Raw genomic sequence first — 27,115 nt, 5'->3', positions numbered from 1 at the left:
TAGGTGCCTAGATACTAATATTATACCAATCTTAAATTTTACACTTCTTACACAAGCCAAGGGGCTTGTAGGATATAGTCACCTTTTTATGAATCTGTAAACGGAATCTATTTAGGTAAGACACTGGAGATAATGTTTTTCAAACATATCAGAAAATGAAATGTAAAATTTTCTTTAAAGTTTTTGTCCCCCCCTGTTTTAAGGGATAGTAGGGCACTATAGTCAGCAGTGCTTGTTAGTGCTGCTGAATCAACAGTAAATACCACTCTCACAACTTCTGCAAAAGCCTTTCTATTATGTTTTGGTTTTAAGTAATTTTTAAAGTTTCTTTTAACAAAGTACACCTTTTAAAAAATTCAGAATGGCAATACAGCGCGAAGTGTAACCGTCAATTTTATATGGTAGGAAATAGTTGGGCATTGTTCTGCTGGAAGAGTAAATTTGATAAAGCGCTATATTTGTTCAATGAAAATGACCATTCAGCATGCTTGAATTCTCTCTACAATATGTCACGGGAACCTACTCCAATCATTTTAATCGTAAACAATGCTGCTGCTTCTTGCAGTGGGTTAAACGCATGCAAATTGGACCCTACTGTTTCATGAGTGATCAATTCTTTGTTGGGAGTGGAAAGCAATGCTGTATGTATTGCTAAGAGACTGAAGGAAGTGTAGTCAGCGTCTTGTTCTAAAGCCTCTGCCTCTCATCAAGATGCTGTTTTGGAGGCAATGCTTTCCTGTTTCTTATAGTTTTAAATAACTTAGCCTGCTCTGAAGTCATTAGAAAAATCTCTAAACAGAGGAACATCTACCATTTCTAGTGCAGGCCCCAAGTATAAATAGAGCTATGCATGCCACCTGTGGTAGCAGATGGCAGCCATTCACAGCTTCCTTTTGTGTCAGACCTACATTAGATGCAATAATTGCTTTTATGCTTTAATAAGAATTGTTTAAAAAATCTGTATTGCAAACAAAACACAGATATATATGTTAAAGATATAGTTTACTGTGGGGATCAAGTGCAAACTGGAACCTAAAGGAACTTTTAAAAAGTTATGTTACAGGCTTTAATGAGAATTTATAGTGTTTTCCACTTGCATGATGTTGATGCTTTTGTTTGTCACATAGTGGCAAACTGCTGCTGCTTCACTGTAGAGAATCAATTGGGTTTTCATGATTAGAACTACAGTTTGGAGTTTTTAAATAACACCTGGAGTCTCCAGATTCAGTAACTGAGCTTAGGAGGTTATCATGTTTTTTAGGTTGTAATTATATATACCTTATCCATTCATGGCAGATGTATCTTGTAGGAAGTTCCCTACTGGTACTCTTCAGCTCCTGCCCTCCCTTGTGCTGGTACAGGTATTTGTGGAACTGAAATGATAAAAAACAGTTCTTTCCAGAAGAGTAATTTAAAAAAAAAGTAATTCCAATGTTTTGGGGTGTGATATTGACCCTCAAGGGAGTGTCAGTGGGAATGGGAAGAGAAGAGGGAGAGCCTGGAGTTCTGGAGTTTCCTAAGTAGTCTTCATTGTTTGAAGGAACATAACCCACCAGATTCTGGCAGTGCACAGAAGCTCAAGAAGATGTTGTTGCTCTAATGATATAACTGGTGCTCACAATATTGTGAGGAAAGGTATTTTATTCCCTGATTCCCTTAGAAATGTCAGTTATCTGGAAATTCAGCAATGTTCTTCCCTATAAGATACATTTAGTTGTTATGTAGTGCAAGAGTGCTACAACTATGAAGGGCTTTTTTCTAAGCCCTCCTCTCTCTGTGGGGTGGGAGGAAAGGAAGGAAATAATTTCTTTATTTTGGGGTTGAAGGAAAGGCTTATTTCTTTGCTCCAGACTTTGGGAGAAAAAGGAAGTAAATTTCCAGATGCAAAGAATGAGAACCATGACGAGAGGCCAATACTCAGATGTGTTTGTGCTTCTTCAAATTGCTCTCATCTATCCTTTTGACACCTGTGTCAAGTGGTGGTAAAAATGTTTTGAAAACAGGCATGTAGAGCAAATTGGAAGTTGCAGTTATGATGGATGGGTAAATGGAGTGGAAAAATGGGTGTGCTGAAATGCAAGTGGGATTTAAAATTCTACTACATCTACTTGAAAGATTAATTAAGAGAAGATATAAAAATTTATGCCAGAAGGAGTGGAAAGCAGGGTGAAAAAGACTGGCCAAGAAAACTGTTGCAAATAGGGAAGACTTTTTTTACAGAGATAAAGATAGGTTTGGCCAAGTTCACAATGAGTTGCTACTGGTATTAAAACCCTCCTGAAGTTAAAATATTCTCAGCTGTTTCAATAAAAAGAAAATTAGCAAAAAGTGTGGATTTGTCATGCAATTGGAGTATAAATGAGGAATGGTTTAGTCATGGACTCTAGGCTAAATTAATAAGGAAAAAGCCATAGACCAATGGAGCAAAAGCAAGATACATACTGAGATATAGAAAAATCAGTAGAAAAAAAAGGTGTTTCCAGCAGAAATAGTTAGAAAATAACCAACACCAGTGAATTCCTTTCTAGTCATTTGCATTGGAAATGGATGGATACAAACTGGAACAAATGCAGAGGGAAGCTGTGGGTTCTACAACTTCAGAACTGTTTTGTGAGAAGGAAATAAAAGCTTGGGGTTATTTTTCTGGGTTACAAAAGCTAGGGATAGATAGATAGATAGATAGATAGATAGATAGATAGATAGATAGATAGATAGATAGATAGATAGATAGATAGAATTACTGACAGTAAAATCAAACACACATGCAGGGAAAGAGAACTTTTAAGGGAAAGGACCATTCTGAAGCAACAAGAGATGTATAGAAATTGGTAATCAGTAAACCTGGAAATTAGACAATAATTTGACAGTAATAAGAGCAATAGGATTCTAATAAAGCCATTCAGTTGTAATAGGGAGAAGCTTTAGTTCCTTTAGGCTGAAGCTTGCCAACTTTGTAAAGAGTGTATGGTGGGCCTCTGATTACACCAGAATAATTGCAAGTTGATGACCCTGGAGATATCTTCAGGATTTCTCTTTGTACAATGTGGGATATTTTGTATCTACAAAAATTTGAGCATCAGACAGAAAACCAATCAATTTTGTAAAATAAAATTAGCATTCTCTCCCTTTAATACTAGTGAGACCTTGTTTTTAATAAAAAAAGTTAATTTTGTTCCTATGGTTATGACAAATTGAATTCAAAGCTATGCCAGTAGTACATGGTAACAAAAGGAGAAATAAATATCTGCAGTGCAGGATTGCAGAAGATGCTGTTAGAATTTGAGGGAAACTAAAACAAGAAGTCTCACTTCTGATGCAAATCTTGGGAACTAAGAGCTTGATGTGAGTATGGGCATAATGGTGTCATTCTAAATTCATGAAAATAGCTTTACAAATGAAGGAGAGGCAAAGTGGGGTCAGTGCAATTCAAACACATGATGACAATTTTAGCCTAAATAGAATGCTCTTTGTGACTAGATGAATTAATTACTGTAAGACAGTGCTCTTGCTTGTCATTCTGATTCTTTCTGCTTGTTAATCACTCCTAAATTGTAACTATTGCAGTAATATGAAGATTTATTGCTTACAAAATTTTGCTTATCTGTATTCTAGTTTAGTGTTTTCTTGTGCGTTAATGTAAATGTTTTGGAGCGTTTCTTATTTTACATTTGTTTTGTCCTCTGTAGTACTTTCTTTCTGCCTATTAAGTATTATTGTTCCACTAGAACACTGTATAACTGTTTTAGATGTTTTGCTTTCATAGTCAAGCTTGATTTATCCATTCAGCAAATTTGATCACATACCAAGTCTGAACTGAGAAAGAGATCACTGTACAAATAATAAGTTCAAGTGGTGATGAGAAGGAATATCTGTACAATGGTTTATTTTATTCTTTGTGCCTCATTGGTCTTGTAGCAATTGCAGTATTTCCCTTCTTGCTGTGTATAATAGTGCTAACACACTTTGGGAAACTCCTGAAGGTACTGACAGAACTCAGTTTGCTATGAATGGGATGAAATTTCCTGTGATAATCAAACAAAAAACTTGAGACATGAAAACTAGGAAAATCCTTTTCCATTATGATGAATTATAGTAAAACTGAAACAGAGCAAATAATAATAATAGGGAAATGGAGGTTTATTTATTTGCACAAGGAAACACTTATCTTGAGTTGTACAAATTACTGTGGTTTTACTAAGTATATTTTTGCCTTGCACTTTGTTTCAAAGAGATGCTTTTGAAAAAAAAAATAATTGGGGGAATTAATCTTCTATTTATCAAACTATTCTGTGTTCTTTCTCTGTGGTTTTTCTGTTTGTTTAATTGCAAAGATCATTTGCATGAAAATGGGATTTTAAGACTAGACCAGTTTCTGACACTTTTTCCCAGATACATGGAGTACACTGTATTTATTGTAAATGAAAAAAACTTTTGTTTTGTAAAATGCCTTGCATGCTTTGTTTACACTGAATTATTAATTAATATTTGAGAATATAGTTTTAAAAGTTGCCTCAGAAAGGATATACTGCTAATGTATAGAATTCTCTTCCCTTTTCCCACTCCCCATCATGTCTTCTCATTTCTCTGGTGAATTAAGCTACACTTCTGTAGTTCCTTCATTCTCTAAAATAAGCAGCATCTTATGCTGCACCAAATTTTTTAAATTAGACTGAAGTTTTCAAAAGTTGTTACAGATGTTTTTTTGGCTTTCCAAAAGATCTTTGTAAAGATTTCTTAAAAAAGAAAATGAAGTGATTTATAGTAAAAGTTATCCAGAGTGAGGGTGGAAATTCAGAAATGGAAATTAGATTGGTATGTATGATCTGGCAAAGCATACTAATGATTGTCAGATAGTAGAGACAATACTTTAGTTTGGGCACAAACTGGTCACTGTATTTGGGCAAAAGTAGAAGGGGAGGGTCAGTACCTTGCCATACAAGTTCTGATAGCTGGACTTGAATATGTATATCTGATCAGTAAAAACTTGAAAAATTTCCTGTGTGGTCTCCAGAATGAATTTATTTCCAAAGTGTACATTAAATTCTGGAATCATTAAATTCTGGATTGAAAATTTAGATGATGTTTTGTGTTACCATGTTTAATATTTTTAATGTTTAGTATTGTAGTTATATTTACTGTTTAGTTTATGTTCTTTGGGGAGAAGACATGTATTTTTACTGCTGGTCTCCAATCTAGACCTTCATACAACAGATTCTTTTTAGATTATTTTTGTGTATTGACAGCTTGGAAAATGTGAAAATTCTAGTAAAAAAGAGTAAATTTTATTATTCTATTTTGTTATAGAATAAGAAATTTATGAATTCATGTCTGAAGTGTGGAATACTGAACTTCAAACATAAAATAATCTGAAATTTAATTATGATTTCTGTTCATTTAGATTTCTCATATTGGAAAGCTGAAAGATTTTCTTCTACAACACAGAAAGGATTACATTAATGCTTATAGGTAAGTGTGCACTGTGCTTAAATGGGTTTATCTAATATTTATTTATTTATCTTAATTCTTACAAAGTGAACAGATTTGAAACCTATAGGCATAATGACTAAAACCAAACCAGAGATTGTTATTAATTGGCTTGCTGTACTACAAGATGGAAGAATAGTGCTGTCACAAGAAAACAGGGCACCTGAATAAAATGAGGCTCAGAATTTGAAGATTATTCAAAACTGCTATATCTGTTTACTTATTGGTAACTTTAGCAGTAGGATTTTTAGAAAATTAAAATACAAATTTACAAGTTTGTAAGAAAAACATAGTATCTTCTGGTCTGCAGATGCTAAGTCAAATTATCATAAGATCTAAATATTAGTGCAGCCTGTATTTTGGTTAACTGAGCACAAATCATTGTAGCATTTGAGAAATGTACAATTTGCTTTGTAGTGATACTTTGTTACATGCAAACTGGGTGAATCAGCCCTGAGTGTATTCCAGTTCGGACTAAAGCTGAGCTGTTGCTTCAATCAAGGTAGATAAAATGCAGCCTAAAATCATTTTGGGTTAAAAGCTTCCAAGATACCAAGTAGAATTGCTATCTATTCCAGACAGATATCCTTTCCCAGGAAAAGACAATAAGAATAGATGAGCCATCTGCTATTCCTTAGGCTCAGTCCATACAGGAGGGACAGTTTTTCTGAGAAACAACTCTAGTCCTGAAAGGGTCTGTCACAGTAACAGCCATACTGCCTCATCAGTGGAGTCAAAGTGTGTTCTGAGTGAGTTATCAGAAGACTTCTGGCGCCCTTTTTTGTCTCCACAAGAGTTTAAAAGCTGTATTTTGTTATTTTAAGAACAAAACAAAAAAGGAAGATCCTGTCTTTTATAAGTGAGAGGCTGTGGGAGCTGTTCAGTCAGTGCTGGTGAAAATGCTGCTCAGGGTGTGCACAGTTCTGTGTGTGAGGTGGGTCAGGGATGCTCTTTCCAAGGAGCAAGCAGAAGTAGTGCTCAGCTCCATGTTATGACTGGCTCTCTGCTTTTCAATGCCTATAGGAATAGGGCATGAGCAACACTAGGTGGAGCCAGTAATTTAATACTGACAAAACTGAATGTGCATGCAGTGGTTGAGAAACTGCAAATAATTCCAGTAAGAGCAGTCAGTAGTGGTTAAATTTTGGGTTGTGTTTGTATTTTATTAACAATAGTGTGCATAAAATGGAAGTAGTTAGAGTAAAAATGTGTCCAGGTTATTTTGATTTCCAGAAGTTTTTAATGTTCTTTTTGTAAACAAGTTGCAACAAGTTATCATGGTAATTCTCAGTGCTTTCCACGCTCCTCTCCCCCCACCCAAGTCTTCATTAAGGAGAGGAAAGAAGTGTCATTTACTTTATTAAACCATAAAATAATACTGCAGATCTCATCTGTGATTGCAGTTGATTCTGCTCTTAATGGTCAAACTTAGATCTGCTTGTGTTTAATTTGACATAAAGATGTCAAATTCCACACTAGATTACTTGTGCTGTTCTACTTCATGGATACAAAGGGCATCATAGCATCCATGCTGTCAGTCTTGCAGTCTTAGCAAATGCCTCACTCAGTCAAGACAGCAGTTTTAACAGCTCTTCAATACTCAAGTAGTGGGGACAGTTTTGGAACAATTTAATACTGAAAGGCTGTGCTGAAATTTATGTAGGAGATGTCAAATTTCAAGAAGAAAATTATTACTTTGTAATTTGTCAGTCCTGCTGTTTGTTTTCCCAACTATAGCACAATGTGTTGGTGAAATTGAGCTTTTGAGTTACCAAGTTGTATTATTGTGTGCCTTTTAAAACTTCATTAGTGTTACAATCAGGTTCTTGATTGCTTCTTTGACCTTACTTTTGAAGACTATGAATTCTTCAATAATGGAGTTTTTATTTTTGGCGTGCATGAAATATTCTGTTACAGAGGGTATGTCTTTAATTCATTTTTAGAGGAAAATTTTTAGCAATGAGAAAGTTAGTTGGAAGAGTGGTTATTTGAAACTAAGGCCCTGGCCTATTTTATCAAACTTTAACTACTTAACAGAAATACCTAAAGTGACTTAGTAATTGCTTTTTCATTTTCTTTCTTCTTGATTTGGCTATTACCTACAAAATATCTAAGTGGCAAAATACAAGAAATTCTTGATGTAGTGATCTAAGCTTGCTGGCTTACAGGCCACTGCACCTTCATCCTCTCCTATTTATTAGGATTTATTTCCTTTCTCTTGCATGTAGGGTTTTTGCCTTCTGTGATAAGGAATTTTTTGTCATTTTAACCCCAGCTGGCAGCTCAGCCCTACAGAGCCACTTGCTCAGTGCCACCATAGTGGGACTGGGGAGAGAATGAGAAGAGTAAAAGTGAGAAAACTCATGAGTTGAGATAAAGGCAGTTTAATAGTGAAAGAAAAAGCCACTTACCCAAGCAAAGCAAGGAATTTATTCACCATGGGCAGGCAGGTGTTCAGCCATCCCCAGGAAAGCAGGGCTCCATCACACGTAACAGTGACTTGGGAAGACAAATGCCATCACTCCCAATGTCAACCCCCCCTTCCTCTTTTCTTTCCCCAGCTGTATGTGCTGAGCATGAAGCCATATGATCTGGAATCCCATATGATCTGGAATACCATATGATCTGGAATCCCATATGATCTGGAATATCCCTGTGGTCAGTTGGGCTCAGCTGCCCTGGCTGTGTCCCCTCCCAGTTCCTTGTGCACCCACAGCCTCCTCACTGGGGGGATGGGATGCAGAGCAGGAAAGGCCTTGGCTCTGTGTAAGCACTGCCCAGCAATAACAAAAACATCCCTGAGTTATCAGCACTGTTTCCATCACAATTCCAAGACACAAACCCTGTACTTGTTGCTGGGAAGAAAATTAATTCTATCCCAAGCAAAACCAGTGCACACAAGTTGATCACTCTTCCTGGAAAGGAGAAGACAGGGGCTCTTGAGTCCTGAAGCTGTTAACAAGATGTGGGCACTTTTTCATTTTTTCTTGTTAAGCAATAACTCCTTTCAGATGAGGCTTTCAGATGAGGTCCCATTTTTAGTATATTGACTGCTGTACATTCTGCATTGTTCCTCTCAGTCCATTTGCTATAATGCTTTCCTACATTGCTTTTTGCACTGTGCTAGCAGAGATCCCATCTTCAGTCTTTGGTAACTTGTCTGATGTCTCATCTGTGAACATCTTGTGCCTTTGCTTTTCATCATGAGCTCCTTCATGTTTTCAATCACTGAACCACCAAGACAATTCATATGTTTGTGTTAAATATACTTCAAGGAACTAGCTGTAATGCCCTAACACCTGGAAATTTGAAATAATCCTCTTGGGATTCCTTCACAGCCTTCAGTTTTTCTGAAGCATCTTTCAAGGTTTAGGCAGTTTAAGGACCAGTCATTATTCCTAGTGTTTTAATGAGACACTGGAAAGGAATTGAGAGAATTCTAGATTTACTTTTTTTTTTTTCCACAGAGCACCTCATACTTAAAAGAAAAATACTTGAGAGAAGAGCTTTCCATCTGGGATTATTAGGCATCTAATTAATTGTGTTTTGCAACTGCAGAGATACTTATGTAGTTGATCAGTGTAGTGTAGATGACTTCTGAATAGAAATGTCATTTTTTCCACCAGAAAGGCTGCATAGGTGGCTTTTGATGTACCTTCATTACAGGCTTCTGTAGTCCTTCTGTGCAGTTAAGTGTTTGAACATTTCTTAATTGCAAATAATACACCTGGAAAAATTATTAACAAATTATCTTTCTGTCTTAAAAAATAATGTTAGTGTCCAGTAATTATGCCTCCTGCCCTAGCATTTATCTGTCTTAAGCATTTCTGTGGCTTAAGGCAATAAATCAGTTACATCATTTGCCACTTAATAGAAAATCATTGAATGCTTACACAGTTTTGTGGGGAGTATTTCCTTGTATTTAACAATAAAAGAAGCAGCCATCAAAGGACTCTAAAAATAGTGTTTTACTGACTCCTGTACAATGCCAGGCTGCATTCTTTTCTTGACTTAGTCACATTTTTACAAGAAGTAAGGCTTGTTTTGTTGTATTGAGGTAGTAAAACATGTAGATGATCTGTAAATACTTTATTCCTGGAGGAGCATATTTTTATGCTCTGTGGGTATTATTTTCAAATTATTTATCTTTTTTTTTATTACACTAAATTCATATATCACATTTCAGAAATAGTAATTTTTCATAGTAGCACGCTGGAATATCCCAGCAATATTTTACAAAATGGAAGGTGCTAATTCAGGCATGTCTGTATTGCCTATTCTGGTAGCTGAGGCTTCCACACAGAATTAATAAACCTATGTAAAAAATGTTGTGGAATGTTTTGTCATTTGAATCAAGGACCTTTTAGCTTGGATTTATGTCAAACAGCATTTGGATGGAAAAAGGCAGTAAATGAAAATGCATAAAACTTAATTAAGTAAGAAATCAAACAATTTAAAATATACTAGATGCCCAAAGGGAAGAATGTGACTGCTGCATTTGCAGCTAAGCTTATCCATACTCGTATGGGCACTTACCATCTGCAGATCCTGGCTAGCAAATCCATACAGAAATGCCAGCCATGTGCTAAGTTGGGCAAATCTCTACTATTTTACAACTGATTTGTTTCTGCTTGTTGCTTCTCTCTTTTTTGTCATACACTGTTGGAGGGAAATCAAATTTTTCTTCTTGATATGTTACCTTTATTGGATTAGCAAGCAGAAGATATTTTATGTAGCAGTAGAATTACTAATTCCAAAAGCTGATGTAACATCAGCTTTGCTTCCTTGTGCTTTGCCAGCGAAATAGAATCACAGAATTGTCAGGCTGGAAGTACTATAGCTGAAACATCTAAAAAGAGAATGACTAGTGTTTTGCTTGCTTTGAAATACTTATTGCAGTGAAGATTTCATATTCTCATTCTGCTTTTTCCTGTTTCCATATCCATGTTACTAGAATAATGTGTCCCATTGTAATGATGACTTTTTATGCAACAGTATGTTGTTGTTGTGTTTGGTTTATGATCCAGTATGATCCCAGATGACTTTCTGAAGAACTGTTCCCTAATCAGTTGTTCCCCATTCTCTGTGGGTTCAGGTAATTGTTCTTGCTGCAGCAAAGAGCTTCTGACCATTCCTTATTCAAATTCTTTGTGTCATTTCTTTGGGCAATATTGTTTTGAATTGAAGTCTTGTCCTCTTGACACAGTTTTAATTTGCTTAACTTCATGCCTCTGAAAGTTTACTAAATATATATTCCATTCTGCTGAGTTACTAATGAAAGTATTAAATAGCATCAGATTTAGGACAAAATCCTGTGAAACACAACTCAGTGTTTCCTTCTGTTTTGGTGTATAACTACCCCCAAGTTCAACTTTGCAGTTTCATATTCATATGGTGCTTATTTCTTCTAACTCATCTATTCTTCTAACTCATTTGTTTCACTGGTGAGAATGTTATGTGACATGATAACAAGAGCCACACCAAAATATACCAGTGATTGCTTTTCATCCATCCCTAAGACCTGTTACTGCATCCCAGCAGTAAATTACACTGCTTATGACGTACTACTGATACATCTTGGGTACTGGTAATCTTTTTGTTCTTTCCTAAGTGCCTAAATATTACTTATTTATTCCTGTACTTTTCTAGACTGAGTGCTCTACAAGTCTTCTGTACGTCTTTTTTGTCCCTTTAACCCTATTTTCAAAGATAGTTGCTGACCTTTGTCTTTTTATCAATGTGTCATTTGCTCATTCTCTCCTAGTTCTTGGCAGTGAGGATCCATCTTGTCATTTGATGCATTTCCCGTTTTGTTCCAGGGCTGGCTGTCCTGTCTCTGCACACTGCATGAATGTGCACACACCCTGGGCTTTTTTGGAAGTTGGTTAGTTTGTTGCAGAGCACAGCTTTGTCACACAGATAGGATGGATATGCACTTCACCAGGAACCACTGCACCTTCAGGTACACTTTTGCTATGACCTGGTTCATGTAGCTGTCTCTCACACAGTTCACTCAGCAGCCTGTTCACTAATGCATTATCTGACACTTGCTATTGCTGATGATAATATCAGCAAAGAATTAGGATCTTTTTAAAATGACAGAGGTACTAAATTTGGCTCAGATACAGTAAGGTAAAAGGAGTAGTAACTACAGCTTTCAAGTGACATTCATGATGAAAGTTAGTGCCAAAAAAACCCCAAAACAAAGCAATAAACATCTAGAATTAATTCATACTCTGCATATAATTTTATTTCTCTATTGAGTAACAAGCCAAGACCACATTCTTAAGTGTTTCTCATAGTAATGTTTGCAGAGTAATCTCTTGTTATCACTGGCATCCCTCCCCAGTTGTGTCTCATCCTGCAGTTGATCCTTTTCTCTGTGTGTGCCTGCATGCTGTGTTCCCTTAGAGTTGTCAATAGAAATCAGAACTAATTTGCACTTTGTATTCTGATCTTTCTGTTTGAGCTCAAGAAAGCTCAGTTGATCTCTCACTGATTTGCCTACTCTTCCTTTTCATCAAGGACAGAATTGCAAATTATAATGTAATTTCTATATGAAAACTACATCTGAATTCTTTTCTTTGCCTTTTTAAGTTTGCATTTTCTCTGCAATTTGACCTACTCATTTTTCTAGACGGATGAAATCTGCCTACTTGCTGGTCGCTGTCTTCATTGTACTCTTCACCCACTGTTAAAAATCACAAATAAACCGAGTTGCCTTCTAGCCCAAGTTTCTTATGAAGTTTTCTCATGTTGACAAGGATGAAAATCCATAGGAACTTCTTTTCCTCCTTTATCTGTTCATTTTCTGTGCATGTCTTGCTAATTATTCTGATTGCCTCTAAAAAACCTGATTTGCTTGGCCCTTCTTGATTTAGTGATGGAGCTGTGATACTGCCAGTGCACTTCTGAGCATGCATTTGTGTCTTTGACCTACAAGACACAGCTGGATTTTTTTTCTGTTCTGTTGGTTTTTGTTTGATGTTTTTCTGTGGTTTTGGTTTTCTTTGGCCTGTTTTATTTTAATGAGCGGTTCCTCTTCCAGTAGAAGATGGTGATTAAATGGATTTTCAGTATAATCTCTGTGTGCAGATTTACTGGGGAGTGCAGTGGGGACTTCAGGACCCTGTTATAGTACTAGTGGATGCCATATGTGTTCTGACATAATGGGATGTGATTGTATGACTCCATTCTTGCCTTCCCAAGGAGGTTGTGTTTCAGGTATCCTTCTCTCTGAGTGCCTTGACCAGCTCATATTCAAAAGCACTGGTACCAGACACTATGTAAGCTGTAAGCAGTTATAAAAGGAAAAGTATTCTGTTTCTTGTTTACTGGATTAAGCTGCATTTTACTAGCTTTGAAGCTGTGAAACTACTATTTAAGGATTTAATCTGCCCTGTTTTTCTGTCAGCAACTAGGGAAAGTAACTTCACAACTTCCCAAAGTTGAAAAGCTGTTGCAATTATATTATCCTCAGTGTATCACCACACTACCATTAGTTAAACTGTTAGTAAAAAATGAAGTGTGCCTAAGTCAAGTTTTTTCTTATTTAGTTCTAAGTCTGATTTAAAATAAAATTCTGGTTTGCGTTTTGTAATCTTTATTTTACCTTCTTATGTTAAAAAGTGCATGGGAAATGTGAGCTCTACAAAGACTACAAGGCTGGGAGGGGCACAAGAAGCTATATATATATATATATTCCTAAACATAGGAACTTTATATCCTGTTCAATAGCAGACCAGCCAGAATTTATTATTGTAATCTAAAATAGAAGAGTGGCATTTTTTTGTCAAGAAGCTGTCATACAGCTGTTACTCCATCCTTATTTCCCACCAAAGTCTGTGTGCCCTAAAATAATACTGTGCTCAAGTAACTCTCTAGGCTGAGCTCACTGAATGATATTATGAATTATGCCACACCAGATGGTTTTAATGGTCCCTTTCTGTCTTGGCCTTTGTGGAGATGGATGTAGGAATGGATTTCCTGGCTTTACACATGCTTAGAATTACAAATGGAAACACTACTAAGGAATAAAGAATAATTTTATGACATAGAATAGTTTTAAACAGGGGGAGGGAAAAAAGCCCTGATATTTAGATGTCAAATACATGGCAATTTTGGAAACAAACACATAAAATATCGAATATTACTTCTAATTAGTTTGTTTTACTGTTTGCTTGCTAATCTATGCTTCTGTACTAGCTGACCAATAAGCAGATACTAATTTTCAAGTCAGGTGAACAATATGCTGATTTTTTATGTAAAACCAGTAATATGGGATGGGAACGAGGAGATTGTGATGTAATACTCAAAGAGTATTATAGACTATTATTATTTAGAGTATACTTAAAGCTTTGTGGAGGGGATCTGGACCCATGCTTGCAGTAATTGATGATGCAAGAGGGAGCTGTGGGTTTGTATGGGATGAGCTGATGAGACAGGGTTGTGTGAACTGGCTGTGGGCTTCCCTGTGCCTGGGATTGCAGCAGACACAGGGGAGCTTTGCCATTATTGCAGTGAAGTGTGTAAGAGATCTCTAAGGATATCAGGCTAAATATTGAAGATCTTGTCTTTTTACTTGTATACTGTAGTAATGTAGTTGCATTACACATGAGGAAATTTTCACATATTAAAAAAATAATTTCCAATGCAGGTATGAGTTAAGGTTTTCTTTCCTTTTTTAAAGAGCAGATATAAAAGGCTGTGATCACTACATCACCAGGAAAAACAAGATGAACTTTTTTTTGCTGTAGCAGAGTTTTATCCTGTCACCTATGGCTGTGGAAACACTGTTAAATACCTTCATACCATATGCTTTTCTGCTGGTTACCTACAGTGAGTTAATATTTTAAGAACAGGCCTCCATTTTTATTAATTTAGGAACAAAAAGATATATTAATAGCATTAGAAAACACTAAATGCATAATGTATAATCTAAAATTGAAATAAAAAATAGGATCAGGTTTTAATAAATACTGTAATCAATTTGATATTATAATTGTGCATTATTTTCCAGTATTCTTCCTCTGGTTTGAATTCACAATTTCATAGAACAGCTTCTTTAAAAATGAAGTACTGTATTTAGGATAATGAAAATTCCTTTTTTTTTTTGTACTTCTTTCAGTATTTGAGCTATTCCTTTATCTGAATTGGTTTTGTGGTTTTAGGACACTTTATTGGAATAAGTACCAAGGGCAATGGTATATTTTCCAGCTGTATTTTCTCCTTATCTGGTCTGTGTTTGGTTATGTACAAGATGATAGGAGATACTCTTTTTTCTATATACTTTACTAGTAAAAGTGTTCTTAAAAAAAGCCTCCCAACTTTATAGGAGTAGCATTTTTATCAGTGGTAGTTACTGTACTTCTTATTCTTTTTTCTGTGAAAATCAGTGTTGCAGAAAAGTTCTCGCCAAGATGGTGGGTCACAAGAAGGTGTAAGGTGTGTGCTTGTGGATTTTATGTTGGGGATTTTTTAGGTGACCAGTTTGTCTTGTTTCTCAGCCATATTATGTCCGAGTATGTGAGGATGACGGATACAGAGCGTGACCAGATAGATCAAGATGCCCAGGTGTTTATGAGAACGTGTGCTGATGCCATTCATCAGCTCAGGACAGAAGGTAAACTAAGCAGCTCTTACATGGGTTTTTTTGATAAAGGCTAAGGTAATGCTGAATATTGGTGCATATTGGTGAATCTTAAATGCTTTAGGAAAAAGATGGGGGAAGTCTCATTGCCTTTTTATTTGAATTGGTGTAATCCCATTGGCTGGTTAGTACTGTAATTCCATTTTCTTTAATGATAGTGGAAAAAGAAGCCACAGCATATAATTTTGTTTATGTGTTCAAATACACCAGTATTTGAACTTCAAACTTTGAGTAAAAGCACAGAAACACTCAAGGTTAACAAGTATAAAAAAGAGTCTTAAATATTTGCTACTTGAGTAGTAATTCAGCCCTGTGGCACAGAGGCCTAAACCAAAGCTCTCTAAATTTGATGGTTGTCTTTTACTAGCTTGTCTACCTGTAAGGTATTACAGGTATAGTACTTCCAAGTTTGAGATAATTAAATAACTTTAACAGATTAAAAGATTTTGACAACTTTAATAGATTAAAAGTGTTTTTGACAACTTGAATATGGGAGTCATACCTTTGCTACACTGTCTTGTGAAAGTCATAGAGAGTTTCTGTGTTACTATTTTCAAGTTGACTTGCTGCATCTCTGTATTTTATTGATACACAAAAGATTTTCATCAGATTTAAAAGGCCATCTAAACATAGTTGGAGCATTATTCAGAATCATTGAATGTCAGTCATGCATGGGAACTGCATAGTATAAAAATGAAAAATATCTATATATGTGAATTAAAAAGATTTGACACAATAAATCCCAAAAAATTCCACATAGTCTATACACCAGAAAATTCAGGTTCAATAGTTTAAGTTAAATCTCTAGATTTATTCTGCTGTTCTTAGCTAGATATCACTTATTCCTGTTTAGAGTTTATTTGACATAATAGAACTCTGTGGCATATATAAAAATACTATAGGACACTAGTTATTTTCACTTTTTGGTTTGTTGTAATGACTTGCTCTTTTAGAGAATCTATATTTAAATATAGCTATATTTAAAAGAAATATTAATATATAACATATGTAAAATGTGACTAGGCTTTTGAATATAACTTGCATATCAACTGAAAGTGCAAACTGTTGTGGAATTGTTGTAAAAAGTTAAAAGATTGTTTTATATTTTCTTTTGTATTTCAGCACACAAGGGTGTCCAGTCTGCTCAGGTGAAGGAGCACAGAACAGCTGTCTTGGACTTCATTGAAGATTACTTAAAAAGTACTTAGTATTTACTAATAGTTACAAATGGAAGATTGCATTTTCCAAGAAAGGAATCTTGCTCTTTTAACCTGAAATTTTGTTTACTGCTGTCTTGAACAGGAGTGTGCAAGCTGTATTCTGAACAAAGAGCCATCCGAGTTAAGCGAGTGATAGATAAGAAGAGACTGTGAGTAGTGTCAAAAATAGTTTAACTGTGCCTTTCACTTGTAGGACATTCAGCAAAACTATTGTTCATGTTTAGATGCTAAGGAGATTGTTTTAATGCAAGTTTGTGGTTGGATGAGCAACTTCTGCAGTCAACAGGTGCTTTCCAGGGCTCTTTACACTTCAGGCATGTGAAGTCAAGTCTGAGAGTGGCAGAATGCCATTATAGTGTTGTAGTTCTCATTTTGGTAAAGGATAAAAGCACCAAATCAGTAAAATGTGAGTTAATAAACCTGTTTGACTTCTACAAATTCACCAATTTTTTTTTTTGCTTTTTTTTAAAGGTCCTGTCTTTCTGCTAAACAAGTGACTGTGTTGTTAATAAATACTACTTGAGATGGCAGGTGTTCATGGCAAGCAGAAACATGATGAAAATAAAAAACTAGAATGTAACTTCTGAACTGAAACAAGAGCTTCCACTGCTTATAGTGGCACTTGTTAAGGCTACTCATGTAGAGCTGAACATGTCTAGGAGACATTAAAGGTGTTTGCTTGCTGCCTTTTTGGTCTGGTGGGATTTTTTTTTCAGTCAAGTTTCAAACCCTGTACTTCTTCACTTTCTTTTTCTGCATACTCCCAATTGTGAGAATGATAGGGAAAGTGAGCAGGTTTGCAATTTATTCAATACCTGAGAGGCTTTCCCTGTCTTCTCACTCTGCATTATTTGGATTATAACCTCAAGGTCCATTATCTATATTTTAATTTAAAAAAATATAGTTCTAGAATGTGCACATAAATAAATTCTTGAGCATTTTTCCAAGACTTGATGCTGGTTTATCAGTTTGGTGTTTGGGTTGATCTGCTACAGTTACATTGAACCCAGAGAGATTTTTTTCAAAAGTTCATAAGTGTATTTTATTCAGAATGATTCAGCCTGATTAGGCACAATTAGATTCACTCAAATGTATCCTTATGAGACATAAATGGTAGTACATGTGGAGGATCAGACCAAAACCAGGAAAACAAAATATCCCAAACCACTTTTGAAATTTGGTAAGAAGTAATGAGAGAAAAGTAAAGCATTGGTGTAGCTCCCATAACTTTTCAGAAAAAAAGCTATGCAGAAATAAACTGTGTGATATTTTTAATGTGTAAAAATACAGAATCTTATCAGTATTCTTCATGTGAAAGAGCTTCAAAGAAAGAGAGCATTGTTCCTGCAGTTGAAGCAGTAGCTAATGAGTCTCAGCTCTTCTGTTAGTTAATACTCTTACATTACTCTTCCCATGTGAAATCCCAGGTTCAGGATTTCTCAGATGAATAAACAGAGAAAAAACCTCATTTTGATGCATTATTTCAGAAGTTAGAATACCACTTAACTGAAGAGCAATAAGGCATTAAGAATTAACCCAAAAGATACATTTTTTTTATTGGAGGGTCCCTCTATGTCTCTCTTTGTGGATGTAAGAATTAGAAAACAGATGTTGACCAGGTGGAGTCTATGCATTGCAGATGTGATGTAATGGCTAAATTGTCATTTAAATTAAAATTCAATTCAAATACATCACAGGGCATAACCCAATCTTTATTATGACTTAAAGAAAAATACTGTAATTGATTTGTAACTTCCCTGAGGATTTCAGCAGGTGCTTTATGTGATAAGAATGTGTACCTTAAAAGAACCAGCATCTCTTAAACAGTGCATCCCAGACACTTTGTTCATTTTAAATTGAAGGTTTCCTGTATTCCTATACTGTGCACAATAAGGACAACAAACAATAAAGGAATATGTTTCTTTAGAAATAAATTAATCCTAGTGCAGCTATTCTTTCCTGCAGTTTAGTCAATTTAAAATATGTGCATATCAGACAATACTGAAAAGTTTGCCATAGAAATATATTTCATCATGTTTCCTTTTATATTGATAACTATCCAAAGCTCTTCAACAAATGTCTGAGTGTTATAATTTCCTTACAGAGGTTGCCTTTATGTATTCACTCACATATTTTGATTTAAAAGTTCTGCTGGCTGGGACTAGTTTCACAGAAAGAAAATATGAGAAATAGAAACATAAGCATTTCTTTCTGTAAAGGTACTTGGTTGTGATTGTGATTTTCAATTTTAGTGTTTATTGATATTCAAGATTATATTTAATTTCAATTTTAAACTTCTTTTCCATTAGAAGATTTTGTGAATTATGTATGGAGTTATTCAAATCAAGCTGATATTTTTGTTACCCAGGGAACTGGTGTTTTAGTAGTATTAAAAATATTATTTGAGCTGCGCAGATATGTAGATAAGTTTGTTTTTTTATTATTATTAGGTAAATTTGAGAGGGAAGAGATGAGAGGAGAATTCTTCTCTGTAAAATTACCAAAAGCCCAGTACTTGCAGAGGTTTCATCACTAAAAAAGGTTCCCTGCTACTGTTAAATAGCAATCACTCAGTGATGACAATTGCATTATATTCTGGTTTTCACAGAATTTTCTAATTATGGGTTAGAATTTAGGCACAATGCAAAGAAGGAACACAAAAACCTTCTGTTAGGCACAGGGAAGAATTGCAAATCATAATGACATTAACTGCTGATTATATCTGAGGGGGTAGGAAGTGATAAAGGGTAGGGTGGAATCACCTGGCACAGCAGGTGATTCCACCCATTGGTTTTTGGTTCTTTACCTTCTCCAACAGCATTACTAAACATTTAACTGCTTGCTATTTAGCAGTTTCAGAATTCATTGTAGACAACAATAAACCACAGAAATTCACTGGAAAAAATACTTTACCACTAATTTCAACGGTTTTTGATGCCACACTGGAACATACTTAATATATAATTACTGAATAAGCTTCTCATGTTTTGCACTGGCTTTGTATTAAAATTACCTAATAGGGACTTAGAAGTAGTATAGAAAAGCTAATTCTATTGTACTTCCTTTATGACAATTGATAATATAAAGTAAAATTGTCATTATTTTTTGAAAAAAATCAAGAAGTAGTGCTTGGCCGTTGCTACTAAAAATTTTTCATATAACCTAAATGTTGGCTTAAAAAAAAGTAAAATTAATACATTGGATGTTTGAAAGGAAGTTTAATAAAGTGTCAGTATTTTTATGCTGTAGCCTTCAATATTCTCAGCTCTGAGCATGTGGTGCATTTTGTCCAGGAATAATATTCACACTTTCTTTGCCTTTGTAGCAATATTTCAGTGACAGTTGCTAAGTACATTTTGTATCTTGACTGGAAAATCTTTAATATGAAGTTCACAAGAGTTGAAGTATTGAATTTAGTAATCTGTGTTTTTTCTCATTTTAGAGAAATACATCTGTGTAGTATTAGTTAAATAATTGGCTCTTGTACTTCTAGGTCCAAACTTGAACCTGAGCAGAGCAATGTGTCCAAATCACCTCTTTCTGCTGAAAAATCTTCACAGAGTCCTTTAGAGGATTCTGAAGAAAAACTTTCTGCTGAGGAAAGCAAAGGTAGGAATAAAATGTAGTTACATTTTACTTTTTGTGGCAAGACCTGTCCAGTTGATAGTACCTCACTTTAGAAGGGCCAGTTCCTATGACTGGCAGGTTTTCCATTTTCATCTTGCTTGAGCTGATCAGGCTTCTGTGAAGCATACTGTGAGACTGAGGAAGCAAAATCTTAAACTTTTTGAGATGGCAGCTAAAGAAGTCATATGATTTGCTGAATTCTTCATCCTCTTAATAGCCTCTTTCCTTTTCATTTATTTTTATCAATATCGTATCTTCTGAAATTTGTCTGATTTTTCCATATTCCTTTCACTGAATGCAAGGAATTAGCAATTAGGTCAATGACTCTCTTGAAACATTCTGTAGTTTTTAAGCACAGAGGCCTTCAGTTGGAGACTCCTGCAGTAGGAACTCGAAGGTGGAACATGCTCACAGAGGAGGTTATTGGCTGCTCAGGTCCAATAGTTTTGGAGCTTTCTTCTTGACAGCTTTGAGTTGCCCTGCTGGGAGAATTTCATTTCATCTTTCAGGGGGCAGGAGATAGGCAGAAGTCCAAAGCAGTATCTCTGACCTTGGAGTCATTTCAGATGGTACAGGTCTTGATGGGGTTTGTGAGCATTGGTGCTCATTCCTGGTTGCCTGCTTCTCAGGCTGAGGGATAGAAGCCATTTCAATTCTCTTTGCCATTTCAGCCTGTCCTGGGATGTGGATGCTGGCAGAGCTTTGGAGCTAAGTGCCTTTTGGAGTACTATGCAGATAATTTCAGGTTTCATGCCTAAAGAGATCTTTCTGTGATTCTGAAATTGCTTTTCCTGGCTTGTGGTCTCCCACTCTAAAGGAGACCAAGGTACTCTGTGATTTACAGCAGGATTTTTTTCCTTCTAATTGCATTACATTGTGATAATACTTTGTCAGGATAGAATAAATGCAGTGGTTGGCCATATTATTCTGATAAATAGTTGTTGTTTCTTCAGAGATTTTATTAAGAGTAAAGTTCCTCTGTTAGGTGACTCCAGGGCCATACAGAGCATGGATTCATGTGAAGTGGGTGCTCCACTTCTGGATGAAGTCCCTTAACACTGAATTACCTCACAATGTCTGAACAACTTCATTTTCTGATAATGGCTTTGCTTATCTTCCTAACCAGTTTGTACTTCTGCAGCCCTATCAGTGTGCCTTTTTTTCCCCTCTAACACTGAATTTCTTGTAAGACGTACAGGTTTTGATTATGTCCCGTTTCTAGTGCTTACCTTTTTATAGCGTGTCATAAGTGATGCAGCACACAGGCACACAGATGAGTTTCACCTTAACCTGTTATCAGTGTTTTGCAGCTGTGAGCTGGTGCCACTGGAGAAGCAGCAGCATAGTAGCATCTTCATTGCCCTGTGCTCTTTCCTTGTTACCAAATGTCCCTGCATTCTCCCACCACATAGTGTCATTGCAATTTTTAGCTCCAAAAATCTGTGCCACACCATGGAAAATACTGTTCCTTGGTTGCCTTGGACACAGCAAACCACTGCAGTAAATAGAAATGCAGCTATTTTATTGCACATTAATTTTGATTACTCCAGTTCTCACTTGCATGAGTTTTTGCTTTAATTTTTATGAGAAAGTAGGGGTCCTGCCACACAAGTGGTGGTGCTACAGTAGTTATGAGGGGTTGCTGACTAGACTTTGAGAAAACTATGGGACTTGTATATCAAAATAAATCTGTCTGGAACAGTATGCAAATGCACACAGCCTGTGATTCCTCACATAAGGGTAAGTGCTGGTTGCTGCTGCTTATAGGAATCAGCCTTGTGACTTTGCTGGTAGGTGGCTGTCAAAGTGTGAAAATAACATGAACAAGATGACTAGGAAACAAGAAGCTCAGTTTAAATTTTACAGCCTTTGATTTATACTTTTTTTTTCAAGCAACTTTTCAAATTTTTAGGAAGCCAGAGAAATGCTTGCATTTTGAAATCAGCTCTTTCATCTTCAGGATGTTGGTGGTTTAGAGAATGGTGATCATTTGTTTTTATGAATTAGCCATCAGCACCATGCCTGAGTCCCTTGGGTTAAATCTCATCTGTAGAGATACTTTTGAGAGCAGCTTGTGGTTCTGTCCTTAATTTGAGCACTGTGATGAACAGCTGAATGTGCTATTTAATGTGCTGAAGCACAACTTGGGTTTTGTCTGGTTTTTTGGCAGAAACCAAAGCAAAATGTGATTACCTTTGTTTTGAGGCAAAGCACTTGTTTACATTAGAATTATAGTGGACATGCCTCATGGTAGGAAAATAGTCTCTCTGGAGAGTGCTTTTATATACTGGCAGTATTTATTTGCATATTACAAATTTGACATTTAGTTCATGGAAATAAATATAAATAATGAGTAGCTTTTGAACTAGTCCACAAGCTTAGCAGCTGTCTCCTTTCAGCATGGAAAAAGGTTTAGAGGATTCGATCATTATTTTATATCTCCATCACAAGTTAACTACTTCTCTTTCTGAAATAAAAATGTAGTTTGGCTCTTGCTGGCTGAATTGTAGGAGAGCATTAATGTCAGCTCCATGAAAGCTGCAGAAAGCCCAAAACATCCCACAGTGACAGGAGGAACCCTGGGGAGATACATCTTGCTTACCTCTTACCATAAGTATATTTGCTTATTAGCCATCACATTGGATACAGGTGCTGTTTTTTAACAGTGCTGGCAGGGCCTGAAACTAATTGATTCCTCTGGGTTTTCTCATTTTTTTCTCCATAAACTAATTATCTTATTTTGTTTGAATATGGTAAATAATTTATTGTAATTTTGATATAATGTAAATATATTGATTACCTAAACAAGTAAGTTTTGCAATTCTGTGAAATAGATTTGAAATACTGATAATACCCCATGGAAAAAAAATACTTGGATGCTTTCTAAACAATCTTTTAAGAGATTCTTGGGTTTATACTTTACTACTCTAAGAAAGAGCTGATCTATTTTTTGGTTTGGAGTTGTTTTTAAAATAAATTTATTATATTCCTTATCTGCATCCCCCATTTGTAACATTGTCATTGTTTATGCATCCTGGTTAGGTTGTTGGGAGGCAAAAAAAAGTTTATAAAGGAGACATACACAATACTCTTTTACAGTATTGATATTTTCAAGAGTTGCATAAATACTATCACGGAGAATAAAAAAGGAAAACTTCTCCTTTTATCTCTTTTCATGTATGTGCTTATAAATAAGACTGCTCCTTTCAGAGGCTTCTCAAGACAAGTCAGCCTCTGAATGATGATGCATTAGTGCTGCTTAAGCAATTAAAAAAAATATGTCTAGGAAGTTATAACAAAACAAATTGAAATACATATAAATGCTTAAAAGATTAACTGGAATAAATAGGGAGCCTGAAATGTATGAAAAACTAAAACCTAAATCTTTCTGTGTTTTAATTTGCAACATGCATCTGATGCCTCAAAGCAGGTTGAGGGTTGATCCATTGTGGGGTGGTACAGTTCTCTCTTGGGTTTTTAAGATTGTTACAGCCAGTGGGGAGAAGAGAGGCTCTCTCAAGGCTGCAGTCTTACAAGGTTTTTAAACACTCATGCTAGAACAGCTTCAGAAACAGTAGATTCCTGTAGCACAGTTTCTTTTCTCTCTTCTAACTTCTTCCTCTATAACCAGAAGTATATAATTAAGCCTAAAATTAAATCTTACAGAAGGGAATATCCCAGAAATAGCCCTTCAAGATCTTTTATGCCAGACTTATACAAAGATTTATGCAGATGAATAGCTTTAATCAAAGGGAAAATACTTCTGAAATGACTGAAGCAGCTTTGATGTGTTATGGTTAATTTGTGGGGTTGGAGCTGATTCCTGTTATATGCTGGAAGACCCCTTGCACAGCGTGGTGTGGGATTTGCACTGTAATAGGAAGTTTAAAGAGCATGACAAAATCGACTTCATCTGTGAGCTTTGCTCAAAACATCTTTGAGATTCTGTCTTTAGTTTCTGAAAGGAGGAGCTGCTGGTTCTGTCAAATCTTACTGGGAGATAATACTTTGCATATAGGCTGTCATTTTGAAAATTGTGTGGTTTTATCTGTTTTATCTTATAAAAGACAACTGCTACAGTATTTTGTGCCCTAAAAGCTCTTTTAGTGCATTATGTGTTATTTTACATCCCTCTCAGCCAGTATGTTAATGGAACTCCCTTTAGTTTACAAAATTAAACTTACATGAAGACTTTTGGCCTAGTTTGGAAATTAAAGGTTATTGGCGCAATTTTATGCTGTAAATACAGGGTGAATCTCAGTAACTGACTAAGGAGATACAACAATTTCATGATCAGTCTAACATGGATGAAAACTTATTTTTACTTTACCATTCAGTGCCCTGTGCTATATCTCAAGTGTTTGATTGTTCTTTTACAGACCGGAATCTTCCCGATGCCCAAAGTAACCTTGGATTATGGGGGGATGGCAGAGGTGAAGATGAGCTGTCACCTGAAGAAATACAAATGGTATGTTTATCCTGTGTCTAATTGTCCATTTTATTGTATTTTCTGTTGTATTCACGTGTGATTAAAAAAAAGAAGTACAGATTCACCTAAATTAACTTTTAACATTTTATGCAGAATAATGCTGTAAAAGGATACATTTTTTGCTTGTGACTTCCTGTTTCTTCTGGTAGCAGCTAGTATTTAAAATGCTACAAAATTTACATGAAGACATTAAATTAATAAAAACTATCTTTCAACAATCAAAATTAAAATTGTTTTCTACCATTACAATCATAAATTGCTTTGTTTAGTCAGTAAACAATAGAAGTCAAGGCAACATCAGAAGAATCATTATGAAACTTCTGAAAGAATAAATTGTTTGCACTTTGTTCTTGGGCAGTTTCTAGAACACAAATAGTTGTACTATTTAACTATTACTGTGAAGTTATTCTTAATTTTATTTCTTTTTATTTTTTAATTATCAAAATCAGATTGGTTTTCTAGAAAGAATAGCCACAAGGTGTCTGTCACAACAGAATCTCATTAGTTTTAACATTTTTGCATTTCTCTGCTATCAGCATGTTTATAGATTGATCCAATTCTGCTTACATTTGAATAGGAAATTTCTGACATAGGTATGTTTGCTGACAGCCTGTCAGATTTTTTGATACTCCTAAAATTTATCATTTTGAGCATAGTTCAAATTTCTTAGAAAACCTCTCTACATTAACACACACTGCCTTGGGTTTATATAAAGAAAGAAAAACTGATTTAAATCAGTAGCTGGGCAGTTATCAGAAGAGTGAGCTTTATAGGGCAAAGGGCTGCAGCAGTATGACTTTGTGAAGCTTCCTTGGCAGTGATTCGAGGTGTTCCCAGACACAGTGCACATCATTCTTCCAGTCAGAGATGAGTAAGTGGCACACAATTATGGTATGGCTTGTTAAAGAGAAAATGTTCTTCAAAGGCTGCTCTCTATGCTCTCATGTTGTTCTTGAGTGCCAGTCTAAAATCTAGAGGCTTACTCCTGCTTTGTGTTTTCTTTTAAAAGATATTTCTTCACATATTTTCATTCTCCTTTCTTTAGGCACAATACTCTTAGGCCCCTTGCTGTCAGCTTCCAGTGAAACAGGGAAATGAGAGTTGGGCTCTGACAGGGCCTTCTGACTGAAAGCTAATGCAGGTTGTGTTTTGTAGGCCTGGGATCGTAGGAGAAACCTCCTCTCTGGAAGGGTTTTTGAGCTTTGGAACAGACTGCCCAGGGAAGTGGTGGAGCCACCATCCCTGGTGGTGTTTAAAAGACATGTAGACGTGGCACTTAGGGACATGGTGTAGTGGTGGCCTTGGGATTGTTATCTTGATCTGTAAGATCTTTTCTATCCTAAACAATTCTATGAAGAGGATAGCTTGCAATCCGTAAACTGCTGTGTTGGCTTTAAATTGGGATGGTTTGTGTCATATCATACTTAGCAAATCCTCAGTCATGGTTCCATGATCCTTCATGTAGATAAAATAATGAATTAAAGCTCTGTCATTGCTAAAGCACCAATTCCTATCACTAGTTTACCCTCAGGAGAGAGCTTGATGATGTTCAAAATATTTGCAGGCCTACTGCATGATTTACACAATAAATTTCAGTTTATAACTATGATTACAGGTATATTCATGTTTTTTACAGTTATTTGTGAGCAGATGTCTTGTGATTGCATTGAGTGGGAAAAATCTCTCTGCTGTTTGGAGTCATGAAAATATCTACTTTTCTCTGACTTCATCTTTTTTTTGGTTGGTTGGTTTTGTCTTAAATTCAGGGACAGCACATCTAATGACTTCTCTTGTGGAATAACTAAAAGGAGTGGTGATTATTTCCTTTATATCTTGAATTTTTTAGCCATACATTAAGCAGTTTGTCACTTTATGCCATACTTTGGTAACAGAATATTTCACTGTCATAAAATAGGCTCCTTCAATAAGCCATAAATCACTGAGCTATACTGGTTGCTAGAGCTTGGTTTTATGTTCCCATCATGTAAATCCCTTTGTGACGCACTGGTGTATGATGTGTTCAGAGCTCAAACCCTTTGTTCAATTGCCTGTTTTAGCATATCTTAACAGCTGTCTGTGCAAGTGCTCCATCAGCCATGATTTCAAGTTGCAAAGATCATTTAGCAGTTTAAAAGGCAATCTGTGCCAGTGGAAGGTTTTAAATATCAAAGAGATTTTTTCAAGAATACTTTCTCAAGTGGATTTGTGCTATTTGTAAAGGATTAAAGTCATTCACTGTTTCTTTACTGAAAATTTATCTTCTCAATTAGTTACCATCTGTTTATTAAGGCAGTAAAATAGGGGATTTCTAATGTTGAATATTTGTACAGATATCCTTAGAGAAGCCAGAAAAAACAATTGCAGCATGGTGGCCCCACTTAGTCACTCAAGGACCAGTCACAGCACTAAATCTCGTGGCTCTATTTCATTGCCCCATGCCTTGGCTTTGCTGTGAGGTGTCTCCACCAGAACCAGACATACAATAGTTATGAATGTAGAGCAGTGCAGTGATGAAGCACAGCATCTGCTGTTGTGAATTTAATATAAAATAAATATATTTTAGGTGATTATAATTTCAAAAATGCTCTGCTCTGTAGGTTGTGTCACTACATACAGCAGTGACAATGACACTTTAATGTATTGCAA

At 35.7% G+C, this 27,115-nt stretch overlaps 1 protein-coding gene across 2 annotated transcripts in view; it reads left to right on the top strand.

Moving 5' to 3' along the window:
• STX18 (syntaxin 18) overlaps positions 1–27,115 on the top strand; it is a 60,384-nt gene that overhangs the window by 28,354 nt on the left and 4,915 nt on the right. The window contains exons 2-7 of one of the 2 annotated variants that reach the window (XM_054633068.2): positions 5,399–5,466; positions 14,991–15,106; positions 16,256–16,333; positions 16,436–16,502; positions 19,847–19,962; positions 24,360–24,448. In XM_054633068.2, coding sequence (XP_054489043.2) covers positions 5,399–5,466; positions 14,991–15,106; positions 16,256–16,333; positions 16,436–16,502; positions 19,847–19,962; positions 24,360–24,448 — 534 coding nt within the window. Of the gene's footprint in view, positions 1–5,398; positions 5,467–11,310; positions 11,447–14,990; positions 15,107–16,255; positions 16,334–16,435; positions 16,503–19,846; positions 19,963–24,359; positions 24,449–27,115 lie in introns of those variants that run through there. The other variant, XM_077177704.1, reaches the window with a different exon arrangement.

The sequence above is a fragment of the Agelaius phoeniceus genome, chromosome 4 (genome assembly GCF_051311805.1).
Source record: "Agelaius phoeniceus isolate bAgePho1 chromosome 4, bAgePho1.hap1, whole genome shotgun sequence".
Lineage (NCBI taxonomy): Eukaryota > Metazoa > Chordata > Aves > Passeriformes > Icteridae > Agelaius > Agelaius phoeniceus.
This window is presented reverse-complemented; position numbering and strand designations above follow the sequence as displayed.